At 43.8% G+C, this 13627-nt stretch overlaps 1 protein-coding gene across 4 annotated transcripts in view; it reads right to left on the bottom strand.

Annotated features, from left to right (window-relative positions):
• The window catches only part of BRWD1 (bromodomain and WD repeat domain containing 1), a 91637-nt gene that overhangs the window by 3056 nt on the left and 74954 nt on the right, over positions 1 to 13627 (bottom strand). For all 4 annotated transcript variants that reach the window (XM_070750440.1, XM_070750442.1, XM_070750441.1 and 1 more), the window contains 3 exons: positions 6828 to 6992; positions 2923 to 3753; positions 888 to 1856 (listed from right to left, as the gene is read on the bottom strand). In XM_070750440.1, the coding sequence (XP_070606541.1) occupies positions 888 to 1856; positions 2923 to 3753; positions 6828 to 6992 (1965 nt within the window). The remainder of the gene's footprint in view (positions 1 to 887; positions 1857 to 2922; positions 3754 to 6827; positions 6993 to 13627) is intronic.

The following is a 13627-nucleotide window of genomic DNA, read 5'->3' as shown; positions in this document are numbered from 1 at the left end:
TTGCAGTGTCCCAGGACAAGCAAGGTCAATGGAAAAGCCAGATTCATTTATTAATGGTTTATTTATTTATTATTTATTTATTTATTATTTGGATTTGTATGCCGCCCCTCTCCGAAAACTCGTAATGGTTATAGTAACATGTTTATGTTTGCCCCATTATAAAATCGGACAAAGCTCACTTAAATTAACTGTCTTGCTTAGCAATGGAAATGTCAGGCTCAATTTGTAATCATATCTCATCACCAGCTCAAGGTTGACTCAGCCTTCCATCCTTCCGAGGTGGGTAAAATGAAGACCCGGATTGTGGGGGCAATATGCTGGCTCTGTTAAAAAGTGCTATTGCTAACATGTTGTAAGCCACCCTGAGTCTAAGGAGAAGGGCGTCATTAAAAAAATGAATAAAAATTGAATAAATATGTCAAGGAATTCCTATAAGTCCACTTATATTATATTTATTGGGCAACCAATACATTTAAATAATTTTAACAAACACAACAATTAAAAAAGAAGCACAAACCGCAACATACAAGATCAGTAACATATTGAAGGGAACATACACATTTAAAAACATTATCTATCAGCAAAACAAGCATATCAAACAATATTTAATAATTTTAGATGAAAAGAGGAAGAATTATAAAATGCCAAGAACTTTGCATTCAAAATGCTAGTTTTCTAATTTGTAGATAAAATTGGGTTTTCAAACACACACACACACACACACACACACACACATAAATTATACATCCCTTCAATGCAACCCTTAATGTAAGGAATATTATATTTATTTCATATAAAATATAATATACATGATAGATTTAGACATAAAATAACAAATCTAACTTTCAATATTATCAAATAAAAGATATCAATGTTATATAAATTACCTTCCTTAATATCATCTGTTTTTTCTTTCTTTTTCTTGAGTTGTGTTTTGACATCACTGTACTTGGTAGCATTGCAGTAAGATTCGATTTCCAAATCAGAAGCGCAGCTGGAATCTGCTCTGGTTTTAGATTTTGTGTTTTGGGAAGAGTCATCTTGGCCATGTTTTGAAATTTTAGAAAAGATTCTGATTTTTGAAGGAGTCTCATCATCCCTTCCTGACTCAACTTCTTCTGAATCACTTAGTATTTTAGCTTTTCTGGATGCCCTTGTAAAAGTGTGTCTTGGTATACATTCTTGTTCAGAATCAGAGCTGTTATTGGCATTAATTTTGTACGAATTTTTGCTATTTGGCAGAGAATCAGTTCCATTTTCTTTATGCTGTATTTCAGATTCATTTATTGATTTTCCTGAAAAGTCTACAGTCATCTGACACAAATGTTTCTCTTTAATACTGTCACTGCATTGGTCTAATTCAGAATCTCCCTCAGAGTCATAAACAGGATTATCAGGATTTCTATCATTTGGCAGTTGGCTTTTCAGACTTTTCTCTAAAATGGGATTTATACTTTTATTATAGGCAGTTTTAGGCTTGCGCCTATGGGCTTTTTCAAAATGCAATTTTTTTCTTTCAGCACTTTCAGAATTTGAACTGTTTTCAGAGTCACTACAATCTATCTTGGCAGCTGTGGAAGACTGAATATACTTTCTTCTACAGTACCGTATCCTTTTCGCTTCACCAGATTGTTGGCTTCCATCTGTTGAGCTATCTAATTGCTTTCTAGTTGCAGAAGCAATACTGTGACAATTCAGTTTTTTATTACTGTCACTGGAGGCAAAGTTTTCCTCATCAGTCATAAGGGGAAATTTTCCATAGATGTATTCTGATTTACAAGCTCCTGCCTGACAATCACTTTGAAATGGTCTTTTTCTTGTAGATTTGCTCAGCCCATTTTCTTTGACAACAGAATCTGTAGAGGCAAACAGAATAATTATATTAAAATACACACTAAAAAGCATAAAAAACTCATAAAAACTGGTTGAAATAAACATATTTATTAGCAATTGTAAATAACCTAGTTGAAGATAATAATCAAGTATCCTTGTTGCTAAGGCAAAATTTACTCATTTTCAACCTCAGAAAATTTCATGATCTGACTGCAAAAACTAAGAAGAGGTATGATGACATTTAAGTATGTCAAACCATTAAATACTAGATTTAGTAGATAGTCAATCCAGGTTTTGAGCACTGGAATTTGAAGAAATACTCAGTGCAGCATCCAAACATGGCTGCCAATGAGATTCATAGGAAGAAAAACTGTTCAAGTCTGAAAAAAGTAATGGATGTAAGTGAGATGGAGTTTTGAGCCTAACTCTGCCAATTCTATTTCTTGCAGAATTGGTTTTCTAAGCTAATACAGGCAATTGTCTTTCTCAGATAAACAGAATCCTTTATAACATGTACCTTGCCTATTGCTACTTAGCCCGATTTCTTATTCCAGTAACTTGCTTCCATAGCTTCATCTCAATTACTTCCTGCATTATACTATATTACACCAAATTTCCCACATGTGATGCCCAATACACATTTTATTTTCCTGCTTGTTACCTTCAAGCCTCCCTTCAAATTAGGCAGTGGCAAAGTCAGTGTAACTCATATATAGCAAGAAGTATTTGAGGAGTTTGAATAGGAACTCCTAAGTGGAAGATGGTGGATTACAAAAGGGTCTATCTATTCCTTCCTTTTATGCGGTAAAAAACCGAGATATAAAGTCAGAATTAGGCTAACCTTAAACCTGCATCAGTAATTGTCTACTGCTTAGCTTTTTTTTAAAAATGCACCTCTCAAACAATGTATAACAAATTTGTTTGATGTGACTAAGGCTGTATTCCTAAAATGAATTAAGGGGGATAAATTGCACATAAGTAAGTAGATCTAGAATACTTTGTTGTGCTAAATGATACTAAAAGAAAAATAGAGCATGAATAACATTACACCTTTTTATTCTAATACTTTATATGTTTTAAATACATCACCTTTCCTTCCCGGACATTTTCTTGAGTGGCTGCTATCAGTTCCAGATTCTAAATTAGATGAGTCATCTTGGCCATGTTTTGAAATTTTAGAAAAGATTCTGATTTTTGAAGAACAAGGAGTCTCATCATCCCTTCCTGACTCAACTTCTTCTGAATCACTCAGTATTTTAGCTTTCCTTGAGCGAAATGATGCCCTTGTAAAAGTGCGTCTTGGTAAAACTTTACATTCTTCTTCCAAATCTGTCTCAGAGCTGCTATTGGCATTAATTTTGTACGAAGATGACAACTGATGAACTCGTTTCTGAACGCTCTCATCTGATACATGGTTTTTGGAGTCATCTTCTGAACATTCTGAGCTGTGTTTCATTTTGGAAGATGCACGGCAAGCAGTTCTCAAATGTTTTTTAGGGTACCTGTTTGGTATTTTTTTCATCCCACTCTCCGAATTTGAATTGCCACTTTCAGATTCACTGCTAGGAGTTTTTCTTCTGTCAGACTGTTCTTCCAATTCTTTGTCACTTTCAGAATGCATGGAACTTTCTTCTTCAGAATCATTTAATAATAACTTTCTGGCTGCAGCAGCAGCATTGCGATGAGGTAGTTTTCTATTTCTGCTCTGGGTACCACCACTGTCTGAGCTGGAGAACTCTTCTTCCACATCATTCATCATTCTTAATTTATTAGCTGCCACAGTAGCACTTCTGCGGGGTATTTTTTTATACCTACCAAATCTATTATTCAAAGTTTCATAATGTTTATTTGAATTATGAACTTTTCTTTTCCATATCCTTTTCCTTGCAGTCCTTTTTTTATCTGCATTCCTTTGTGAAGCTGGACATATAAATGAATGAATGAACAGTTATAATAAACATTCTAAAAATAATGTTGTCTATTACTAAACTCTTAAGTTATGCAAAGTGTTGAGGTTCTCATATTTTTAAATACATACCTGTAGGTATGTATTTTTTCATATTTTATAAGCCATTTGGAGGAATATTTTCCAGAGTTATATTTTACTGACTATATGCAAATAAATACAGTGATCCCTCGGTTAGCGCGGGGGTTACGTTCCAAGACCTCCCGCGCTAACCGATTTCCGCGTTATACTGGATGCAGAAGTAAAAACACCATCTGCGCATGCGCGCCCTTTGTTCCATGGCCGCACATGCGCAGAAGGTGGAGCGACGCAAGTTCGGAGGCTGGCAATGCAATGGTGATTTTTCCGGGCTCCTCGCCGCTACCCACAGGGCAGCGCTGGCGGCAATGGCAATGGCAACCCTCCCTCCTTCCCTCCTTCTCTCCCTCCCTCCTTCCCTCCTTCCTTCCTCTCACCGGCTTTCTTGGGGCAGCGCTGGCGGCAATGGCAATGGCAACCCTCCCTCCTTCCCTTCTCTCCCTCCCTCCTTCCTTCCCTGTCAATTTTCTCTTTAATTGTGAGTATCCTCCTGGTCTTTTTAGCGTCGCCGCCTCCACTCCGTGTGCAACGTTTAGGAGGCATCTTCCAACAAGTCTGAACAAGTTCCAACAGTTGCAAAGCTTTTTTTTGCGTTTGCAACGAATGGTCGAGATTTTGGCCAATCAGCAATCAGTATGACGTCATCGGGCGGGAAAAACCGTGGTGTAGGAAAAAAAACGCGGACTTATTTTTTAATTAATATTTTTTGAAAAACTGCGTTGCAGCGTTTCGCGCTAATCGAGAACGCGCAAATCGAGGGATCACTGTATTCCAAATTTGCATTTAAATACATGAAGGGTGAATGGGTTGAAAGAAAAAAAAAGACTGAGAGAGTTGTCCTTAGAGGCAGTTGATAAAATTCCAATAAGAATTGAAAAGGTTTAAAGACTAAGGGGTAAAATGAATGAAATGCACACGATGTGGTGAAAGCAAGCATGGGTTGCAAAGCTAAAAAGAGATATGCAGTGAACAGCACTTATGTAAGCTAGGTCAGCAGTTGGTTTTACTATGAAATACCTTTCTGTTTACCAGTAAGAAAGCTTAATCTAATTTCTAACCAGAACGCAGGGTTTAAGGCTTCTCCCTGGAAAAAATAGTCCCTTTCCCACTCCTAAGTTCTGCCTTCCAAGAAGTAGTGGCTTTCTCCTTGCCATTTTGAGGACTCAGGAGGACAGGGGTGGGGAGAAGAAAAATAGCATATGAAAACATTTTTTTGCAGTTATACACCAACTAATCTGTTTGGAACCAGGCTGACAAATTGTGGGCATGGGCACTTGCTCCTGCTGTTCACACAGAACCACCAGCACCTCGCCATTGGTAGGCTAAAGAATAACAGACTGGAGTAAAAAATTATATGGAATGATGCTAAGGACCAGACAAAGGAGGAAAGGAATAATTTTCACAGGTTGCCTTTTGAGTAATTTCTGTCTTTTAATTACTTATGAGTGCATACTCATTTGTATTTTGTAGAGTAATGTCCTTACTTATAAAGGAATAGTGTGATGAGCATATATGCATGTTTTATTAATAGACCTCTCTTTAGTTTTCTGGTGCCAATTGAAAATAATTAAGTTAATAGTCAACTGTCTGAAGTCCAATTTACCATCAGGAATTTTCCTTTAGTAAGACATATCTCACATTATTTGGGCATCCAATAATGGATGGTGCCATTACATCAAATGATATCCATTACATGGGCATCAAAATGCCTTCATGCCCACAAACACAAGGTGGCATTAAGATGTACTTTCATGTAATTATCCCATTCTACTATAAATGGGGCATTTGGGGGTGGGGGGAGATATACAACAATATTTCAGAAAGCTTTTGGAACAGGAATTATAGAATTCCATTATTTTTGCTGTTTTGCATTATTTAATGTAATCTCTTAACATTTTTGAAATTCTCTTAGTAGACCATCTTCCTGTAAAAGGTTCTATCTAGGGCTGCCCCTGAAAACCACCCAGAAGCTGCAACCAGTCCAGAATGCAATACTGATAGCAGCAGCAGCAGTAGTAGTAGAAGCAGTAATATTAGTAATAGGGTTAAGAAGGTGGACCACAGTATACATATGTCAACCCGCCACTTCATGAGTCACAGTGGCTCCCTAGAATTACTAGCATTCTGGGTAGTGCTAGTAATCACCTAATAAGCCTTCATTGCACCAGACCAGGTTATTTGTAGAGCTGCTTCCTTTCAATTCATTATTTTCCTCCCATGGGATCTAACATAGTAATCAGAAAATCCCACTAGCTGGTGGGACAAAGAGGCATGGCTTCTCTGTTGCAACCACTTCCAACCCTGTCCCTGCTAACCATCAGAAATGACCTGGAAACCTGTTTCCCACCTATCCCGGCATTGAGCTAAAGTATTGGATGAGCCCATCCAAAGGGGAAAAAAAAGACTTGAATGGAATATGTTGTGGCTGACATTTATTTTCTTTTAGATGGTGGCTGTTTTTACTTTTAATAATTTCTAAGCTATTAAGATTCACTTTTATGCATTGATAGTCATATAATTCTTCGTTCCGTGACCAGCTTCGTAAGATGAAAAGTTCGTAAGGCGAAGCAATTTTTCCCATAGGAATTAATGTAAAACTAAATAATGCGTGCAGCCCCATCCCAAAATCACCCCTTTTGCCTTGCACGGCTGGGAAACCCCACCTCCGGACTTCCATTACCAGCCGAAGCAGCACCGGAAAAAATGAAGGGATTCCCTTCATTTTTGCCAGCGCTGCTTTGAATCCCAGCAAGGGGAGCCTCAGGGGAATCCCCACACTTCGGCTGACAACGGAAGTCCAGAGGGGGCCATCCCAGCGGAGGCGGCTCAGGTTCGTAAGGTGAAAATAGTTCGTAAGAAGAGGCAAAAAAATCTTAAGCACCGGGTTCGTATCACAAAAAGTTTGTATGAAGAGAGGTTCGTAAGACAAAGTATTACTGTATATACATACCTGTTTGTTTTTGCCGATATATTTTATTTCTAGTAATCCTTAATATAGAAGTTTCTCCAGAAGTTCCATTATGTAATACTGGAGATGACAGAGCTGTAGAACTCTCACTGCTCTCCTCTGAACTAGTCAAAGATGAAGCAGTTGATGAATGTTCTAATTCACTTTCTGGAAGAGTTAAATGATACAAAGCTAATCAGAATTTTAAATATTTCTTTCACGTATTTTAACGTAAGAAGTCACAGAGAGTCTGCATTTTGTATAGCTAGATCTTAATGTATTTAGTAAGAGATATTCCACTCCCCCAGAAATTTGAATTGCCCCCATCCTCCTTGCCTTCCGCAAGATGTTGAAGACCCACTTATGCCGCCAGGCATGGGGGGACCAATTCTCTCCCCCACATTCTGATTTAGCAACTGAGAGTGGTATGATTGTGTAGAACTGATTGTTTTTTAGTAGAAATGGGCTTTTAATTTAGTTTTCTTTTTAATATTGGATTTGTATTACATTGTATTATTGTTTTTGTTGTGAGCCGCTCCAAGTCCTCCGAGAGGGGTGGTATACAAATCTAATAAATTATTATTATTAAGTATTATTATTATTATTATTGTTGTTGTTGTTACTACTACTACTACTACTACTACTACTACTACTACTTGGGCATCTAATAATGGGTGGTGCCATTACATCATATGCCAAAGCTTTTGGTTCTAGGTTGCAGTGACATCAGCAGCAGGGATCACAGCTCTGTGACCTCACACTGAACTCTCTTCATCAGAGGGCTCTTAAAGGGTCTAAAGAAACCCTGGAGGGGAGGCGAAGGATAGATGGACACCCGGGAGGTCACGGAGAACAGCAGTTCTCCTGTTCCACTCAAGGAAAAAACCCTTAACCTAAAGGCAAGGAGCAGCGGCAGCCATAATGGCTGCCACAAGACTGGGGCAGCCTAAGCAATAAAGACAGCGCAGGAGTAAGTAGAAGAGCAATATGTGACTAGGTGAGATTAAGCTTGAATTTTGCCTAAAAGTTATCTCCAAATAAACTATCTTGGAAAGGGGGGGAAATGTTCAAAACGTTCACATTAGTGGCTAGTGGGCATTTGAACCATTGAGACAGCCCTGGAAAAGACTGGTATAAGGAAGAATAAGAGCTGTTTTTTCTTGTAAGTATTTAGAACTGGATTTTGGATTGGATTGGATTGTTGTTATTTTGAAAATGCATGTTAAATACTGGAACTGGTTATTGATTAACCTAAATGCTTGACTTGGCTTATTGAAATAATTTGATTAATTAATACCCCACCCAGCCCAGGCATTGAGCTAAAGTATTTGATTCCCCCATCCAAATGGGGAAAAAATTGAATGGAATATGTTGTGGTTGACATTTATTTTCTTTGGGATGGTGATTGTTTTTTACTTTTAATAATTACTAAGCTGCCAGGATTCACTTTTATACATTGGTAGTCATATAATTCCAATAAATAAAATATTGTAACGATGTTTTCAAGTTGTTTATCATACTTTTTAACAATTTTGATTGCCATTAAGTTCCTCAGGACTTCTAGACATGACATACATTTTAATATATATATATATATATACAACAGCACGAAGCTTGGAAACTTCAGCCTGATGATGGTGAATGTGATTTCGCCGAAAGGACCGTTGAACTTACCTGAACGGTCTTCTCGCTGCACTGTGAGGAGAGTCCAATGTGGGTTGTTCTTCAGCCTCATTGGCAGGGACTGAGTTAAAAATTAACATAATTATTATGTCCCGCCCCCCTCTACCTCCTCAGGTTCAGTCAAGAAAAACGAAGGAATAGTGTAAACAAACCAATTTTATTAACTAAGAAGTTAAACTGGTAACGAACTGAACCCCTGGGCCAAGAAGCCGGGAGGGTTTGGACTCTCCTCACAGTGCAGCGAGAAGACCGTTCAGGTAAGTTCAACGGTCCCTTCTCCCCTGCACTGTTCGGAGAGTCCAATGTGGGATATACCCAAGCAAACCAACTAGGGCGGGATAGGCTGGACCAGGGGTGTCTGAACACAAACCCGTTGCAGCACTCTGCGACCGAATGCCGCTTCCGATGAAGCGAATGAGTCTGTACGGTAGTGTCTGATGAAAGTCGTGGGGGCCGCCCAGGTTGCGGCCCGACAGATGTCATCGATTGACGCCTGTGTGTTCCAGGCGGCAGTGGGTGGCTGCACTTCTGGTAGAGTGAGCTGTTGATTGTCCTTGGCAAAGGTGTCCCACGTGTCCTGTATGCCTCCATAATGCAGGACCGGATCCATCGGCTGATAGTTTTAGAGGACACCTTGTTGCCCATGGATCCTGGGAAGAAGGAAACGAATAATGCTTCTGATTTCCTGAAAGAGCTGGTCCGTCGAATGTAAATCTTTAGAGCTCTACGGACGTCCACTTTGTGCCAGCGTAAGACTGACGGGTGTGAGCCGGTGGGTACAGAAGTCCGGTAATATTATGTCCTGGGATCTATGAAATCTTGTGTTGACCTTCGGCAGAAAGCTGGGATCTAACCGAAGAGTAACCCGATCTGGGTGGAACACGCAAAGGTCCGGCCGGACTGACAATGCCGCGAGTTCCGACACCCTGCGAGCAGATGTGATGGCCCTCTAAGAACGCTACTTTTATTGATAGAAGGCGAAGCGTGATTTCTCTCAGTGGTTCAAAAGGAGGTCCTGTAAGGCCTGTAAGACCAAAGTCAAATCCCAGGATGGGAAGTGATGGATAACTGGAGGAGAAAGATTCGAGGCTCCTCGGAGAAAGTCTTTAACCCATGGATGATGGGAAATCGGTCGAAGGGGGTCTGGTCTTAAGACCGTGGCGATAGCTGCCACCTGCCTGCGAAGGGTGTTTGGGTCAGCCCTTCGTCCAGCCCCTTCTGTAGGAAGTCTAATAGATGTAAGATGGAGGCTGAGCGAGGGGGGATCTCTCGAGCTCTGCAGAATCTACAAAACGCTGCCCATGTCGCTTGGTAAATGCGAGTCGTTGACGGCGGTCGAGCCGATTGGAATGGTATGGATGACCTTTTCCGACAGGGATTCCGCCCTCAAGCGGTCCCCTCCTCATCTCCACACGGCAAGCCTCCACCACTGAGGCTCTGGGTGCACCAAACGACCCCTGGGTGAGGGAGAGTCTGTGGTATGGGATCCTCCATGGCGGGGAGGTTGAGAGGTCCATCAAGTCCGCGAACCATGGTCGTCTGGGCCAAAAGGGGGCGACGAGAATCTCCTCCGCCTGCTCCGAGAGTATCTTGGAGACTACCCTGGGTAGAAGGCAAGTCGGAGGGAAGGGCGTTAGAGTAGATTCCTTGGCCATGGGGAGAGGAGCGCATTGATACGGTCGGCTCCCGGGCACGGGAACCGGGAGTAGAATCGGACCACTTGGTTGTTGAGGTGGGTCACGAACAGGTCCACTACCGGTTCCCCATAACGGTGTATAATGTCCTGGAAAACCTCCGGGTTCAATGACCATTCCCCCGGGTCGATGGTTGTGCGGCTCAACCAATCCGCCTGGGTGTTGTCTGATCCTGAGATGTGTTCTGCTTGGATCGAGGACCAGGTGTGTTTCCGCCCAAGGACATCAGGGAGTGAGCCTCCTCCATCAAACGGCCCGACCTCGTACCTCCCTGATGATTTATATGGGCCCTTGTTGCTACGTTGTCCGTCAGGACGAGGACATGTTGTCCCTCTACCCGGTCTTTGAAGGAGTGGAGTGCCTTGAAGACTGCCCTTAGTTCTAGCAAGTTGATATTGGGGTCCCTCAGGTCGTCTGCTGTCCAGAGACCCCTGGGGCCACTCTGGAGCCGCAATGTGCTCCCCAGCCCGGAGAGGCTCGCATCTGTAGTGATCGTCACCTCCCGATGGTGTAGGAAGGGAGAGCCTCTGGTCAGCGCTTGGGACGTCCACCAGGGCAGAGAGTGACGGACGGGTAACGTGAGACGTACCTGGTGTTTGGAGTGGCTCATGCGTGCTCTTTGGAAGGGGGAGGAGGAGCCATTGAAGCGGGCGGGCATGCAGCCGCGCCCATGGGACGATGCTGATACAGGAGATGAAGACTCCTAGCAGCTGGGATAGAAGGGCCAAGGGGACCCTGGTGCGGTGCTGAATAGAAGCTATCAGCGTCCTCACCCTCTGCTGCCTCTCTGATGACAGGTAAACGATTCCGGCTGCAGAGTCTATCAGAGTTCCCAAATGTAAGAGCTGTTTGGTTGGATTCAGGTGGCTTTTCACATAGTTGATCGTGAAACCACAGGTCTCTAGAGAACGTATTGTCCGTTGTAGATCTAGTCTGGCCTGTTGAGGGCTGCTGGACAAGATGATTACGTCGTCCAGATAGGCCATGAGACGAATGGATCTGGTTCTCAGGTCGGCTGTCAGTACATCCAGAAGCTTGGTGAAAGCTCTGGGGGGCCGATGAAAGTCCGAAGGGCATTGCCCTGTACTGGAAATGATGGTCCTGCCGAAGGGCATTGCCCTGTACTGGAAATGATGGTCCTGTATACAAAAGCGGAGGAAACGTCGATGATGTGGATGAACTGGTACGTGCAGGTACGCCTCTTTGAGGTCGATGGAGGTCATCCAGTCGTGGTGTCGGATGGATGCCAGGATTGACTGTAAGGAATGCATCTTGAAACGTTGGTAGCGAACGTAGATGTTCAGCTGCTTGAGGTTGAGAATCAGGCAGTAGCCGCCGGACGTCTTGGGGACCAAGAACACGATAGAGTAGAACCCCTGTCCTTGTTGATGTACTGGCACCGGTTCTATTGCCCCAATGTCCAACAGGTGTTGTACTTCCCTGGCAATCAGGGAACATCTTGGTTGAGATAGCGACGGGCATTGTAGGAATCTGTCCGGAGGAGTCTGTAGGAAGTTGATGCGCAGACCATTCTTCACGGTATCTAGCGCCCAAATGTCGGTGGAAATAGCCGCCCAAGAGCCTGAGAAGGACTGCAGGCGGCCACCGATGGGTACCTGGATGGGTAAGTCATTTTTGTTTTCGGTACCCTCCTCTGTTCCCCGCCCCGAAAGGATCTGCGGGGCTGTTGGAACTGTCGGTTCCTGTCTCCATAACCTGTTCTGTCGGACCTGAAGGATGGCTGCGTGTAGGAGCTCTGTCCGTATGGCCTGGTGTTTGAGGCCGCAGGCGCGGCCGTGTCCGCTCGAAAGGGCTGCCTTCTGTAGTATGGGGCCGCCCGTCTGTCTTGCCTCCTCGCCGACCTTGGCAGCACCTTTTTCTTGTCTTTATCCTCGATCAAGACTTTATCTAGTGATTCTCCAAAAAGTGTGGTCCCTTGGTAGGGCGCGGTTGCAAGACGCCATTTCGATTTGGCGTCCGCTTGCCAAGAGCGGAGCCATATTAGGCGTCGAGTGGAAAGGTTGGTAGCCATCGCCCTGGATGAAAACCTAGAAGCAGCCAAGGTGGCATCGGCGGAGAACTCCGTGGAGGCGATCAATTTATTAATGTCTTGGCGAAGGCGAGCGTCCTCCGGGCCCAACCTGGGGAGGATGTCTCGAAGCCAAAGGATTGAGGCCCGGTTGAAGAAGGAGGCTGCCATAGCAGCTCTCAAGGACCAGGCACATAGCTGGTGCATTCTCCGGATCAGGTTCTTGGCCTTCCTATCATCGGGCCGCAAACCATCCGCCATCTCCGATGGAACCAGGGCATTGGAAATTAGTGAGGTAACCGGGGTATCCACAGCCGGGTATTGGAGCAAATCCTCTATTTCTGGATCGAAGGAGTAAAGCTTCTTGTCCAGAGCTGAGGGACCCAGAGCTGCTGCTGGTTGCTGCCAGGGCCTCTTTATGTTTTCTGCAAATATGGGCACTGCAGGGATAGTTTCTGAGTCCCTTTGAGGCTCATTAATGGGTCTGGAAGCGGGTAATGTGCCCACATCCTGGTCAGCCGTCTTTTGGGCACTGGTCAAAGTTAGTGTGGTTCTGTTTAGGAGAACCCTGAAAATGGGTGCCTTGAATAAGCCTGCTAATACAGGCTGTTCTGGTAAGGTGGCTTCATCCCCCGACAGCTCATTCTCTGGGTCTGAAAAGGCCTCTCTGAACTCTTGCTCCTCCTGAAAAGAGTCATGCAGGGAAGGTGCAGGTGCAGGAGCTGACCAGATATCCTGCCTGCTGGGGCGAGGTGGCAGTGGGGATTGATGTTGTTGTTGGGCCCCAATTGCTATGCCCTGTGCATAAGCTGAAGCAATCATGTCTTGTACCGAGGGAGACATGGCTTGCCAGTTATCTGTAGAGCCCCTGAGCCCTGCTGCTGTGGGCGTGAATGTGGCTGTAGCTGCTGGAGGTTGAGAGGCAGGCCTGCTCCATTCTGATCTCTGAAATCCCTCAGATGGTGGGGGGGCACTTAATGGGCGGTCTGGTGAAAGACCCCCAGCGCTTTGAAAGGGAGGCCCCTCGAAGGTGGCCAATGACAGGGGAGGAGGACCCAGCGGGCTTTGATAAACGGGTGGAATAACCATGGCTGAGGGGCTAGGCCCCTGTCTCGGTTTTGCTTTGTCCAGCTGGGCCTCGAGGGCCTTTATTTTCTTCTCAGCCTCCTTTAGTGCATTGGAGGACTGAGAGCTTTTCCCCTTAGATTTTGACTGGGCCCCTTGTCCTTACTTTTATTCTTGGAGGAGGAGGGCACAGGAGCGCTGGGACTGGATTGAGACATGTTTGTAACAACACCAAGCCAAAACCACGAGGTTACTGCTTAAAAGCAAGTAAAATGGTGGACTAGGGAAGCTGGTGTCCCCTAAATAACATGTCATCTGTTTTTCCTGCTCGT

Source organism: Erythrolamprus reginae, chromosome 4 (assembly GCF_031021105.1).
Source record: "Erythrolamprus reginae isolate rEryReg1 chromosome 4, rEryReg1.hap1, whole genome shotgun sequence".
NCBI lineage: Eukaryota > Metazoa > Chordata > Lepidosauria > Squamata > Dipsadidae > Erythrolamprus > Erythrolamprus reginae.
Note: the sequence above shows the minus strand (reverse complement) of the source record. Positions and strands in the feature narration are given on the sequence as shown.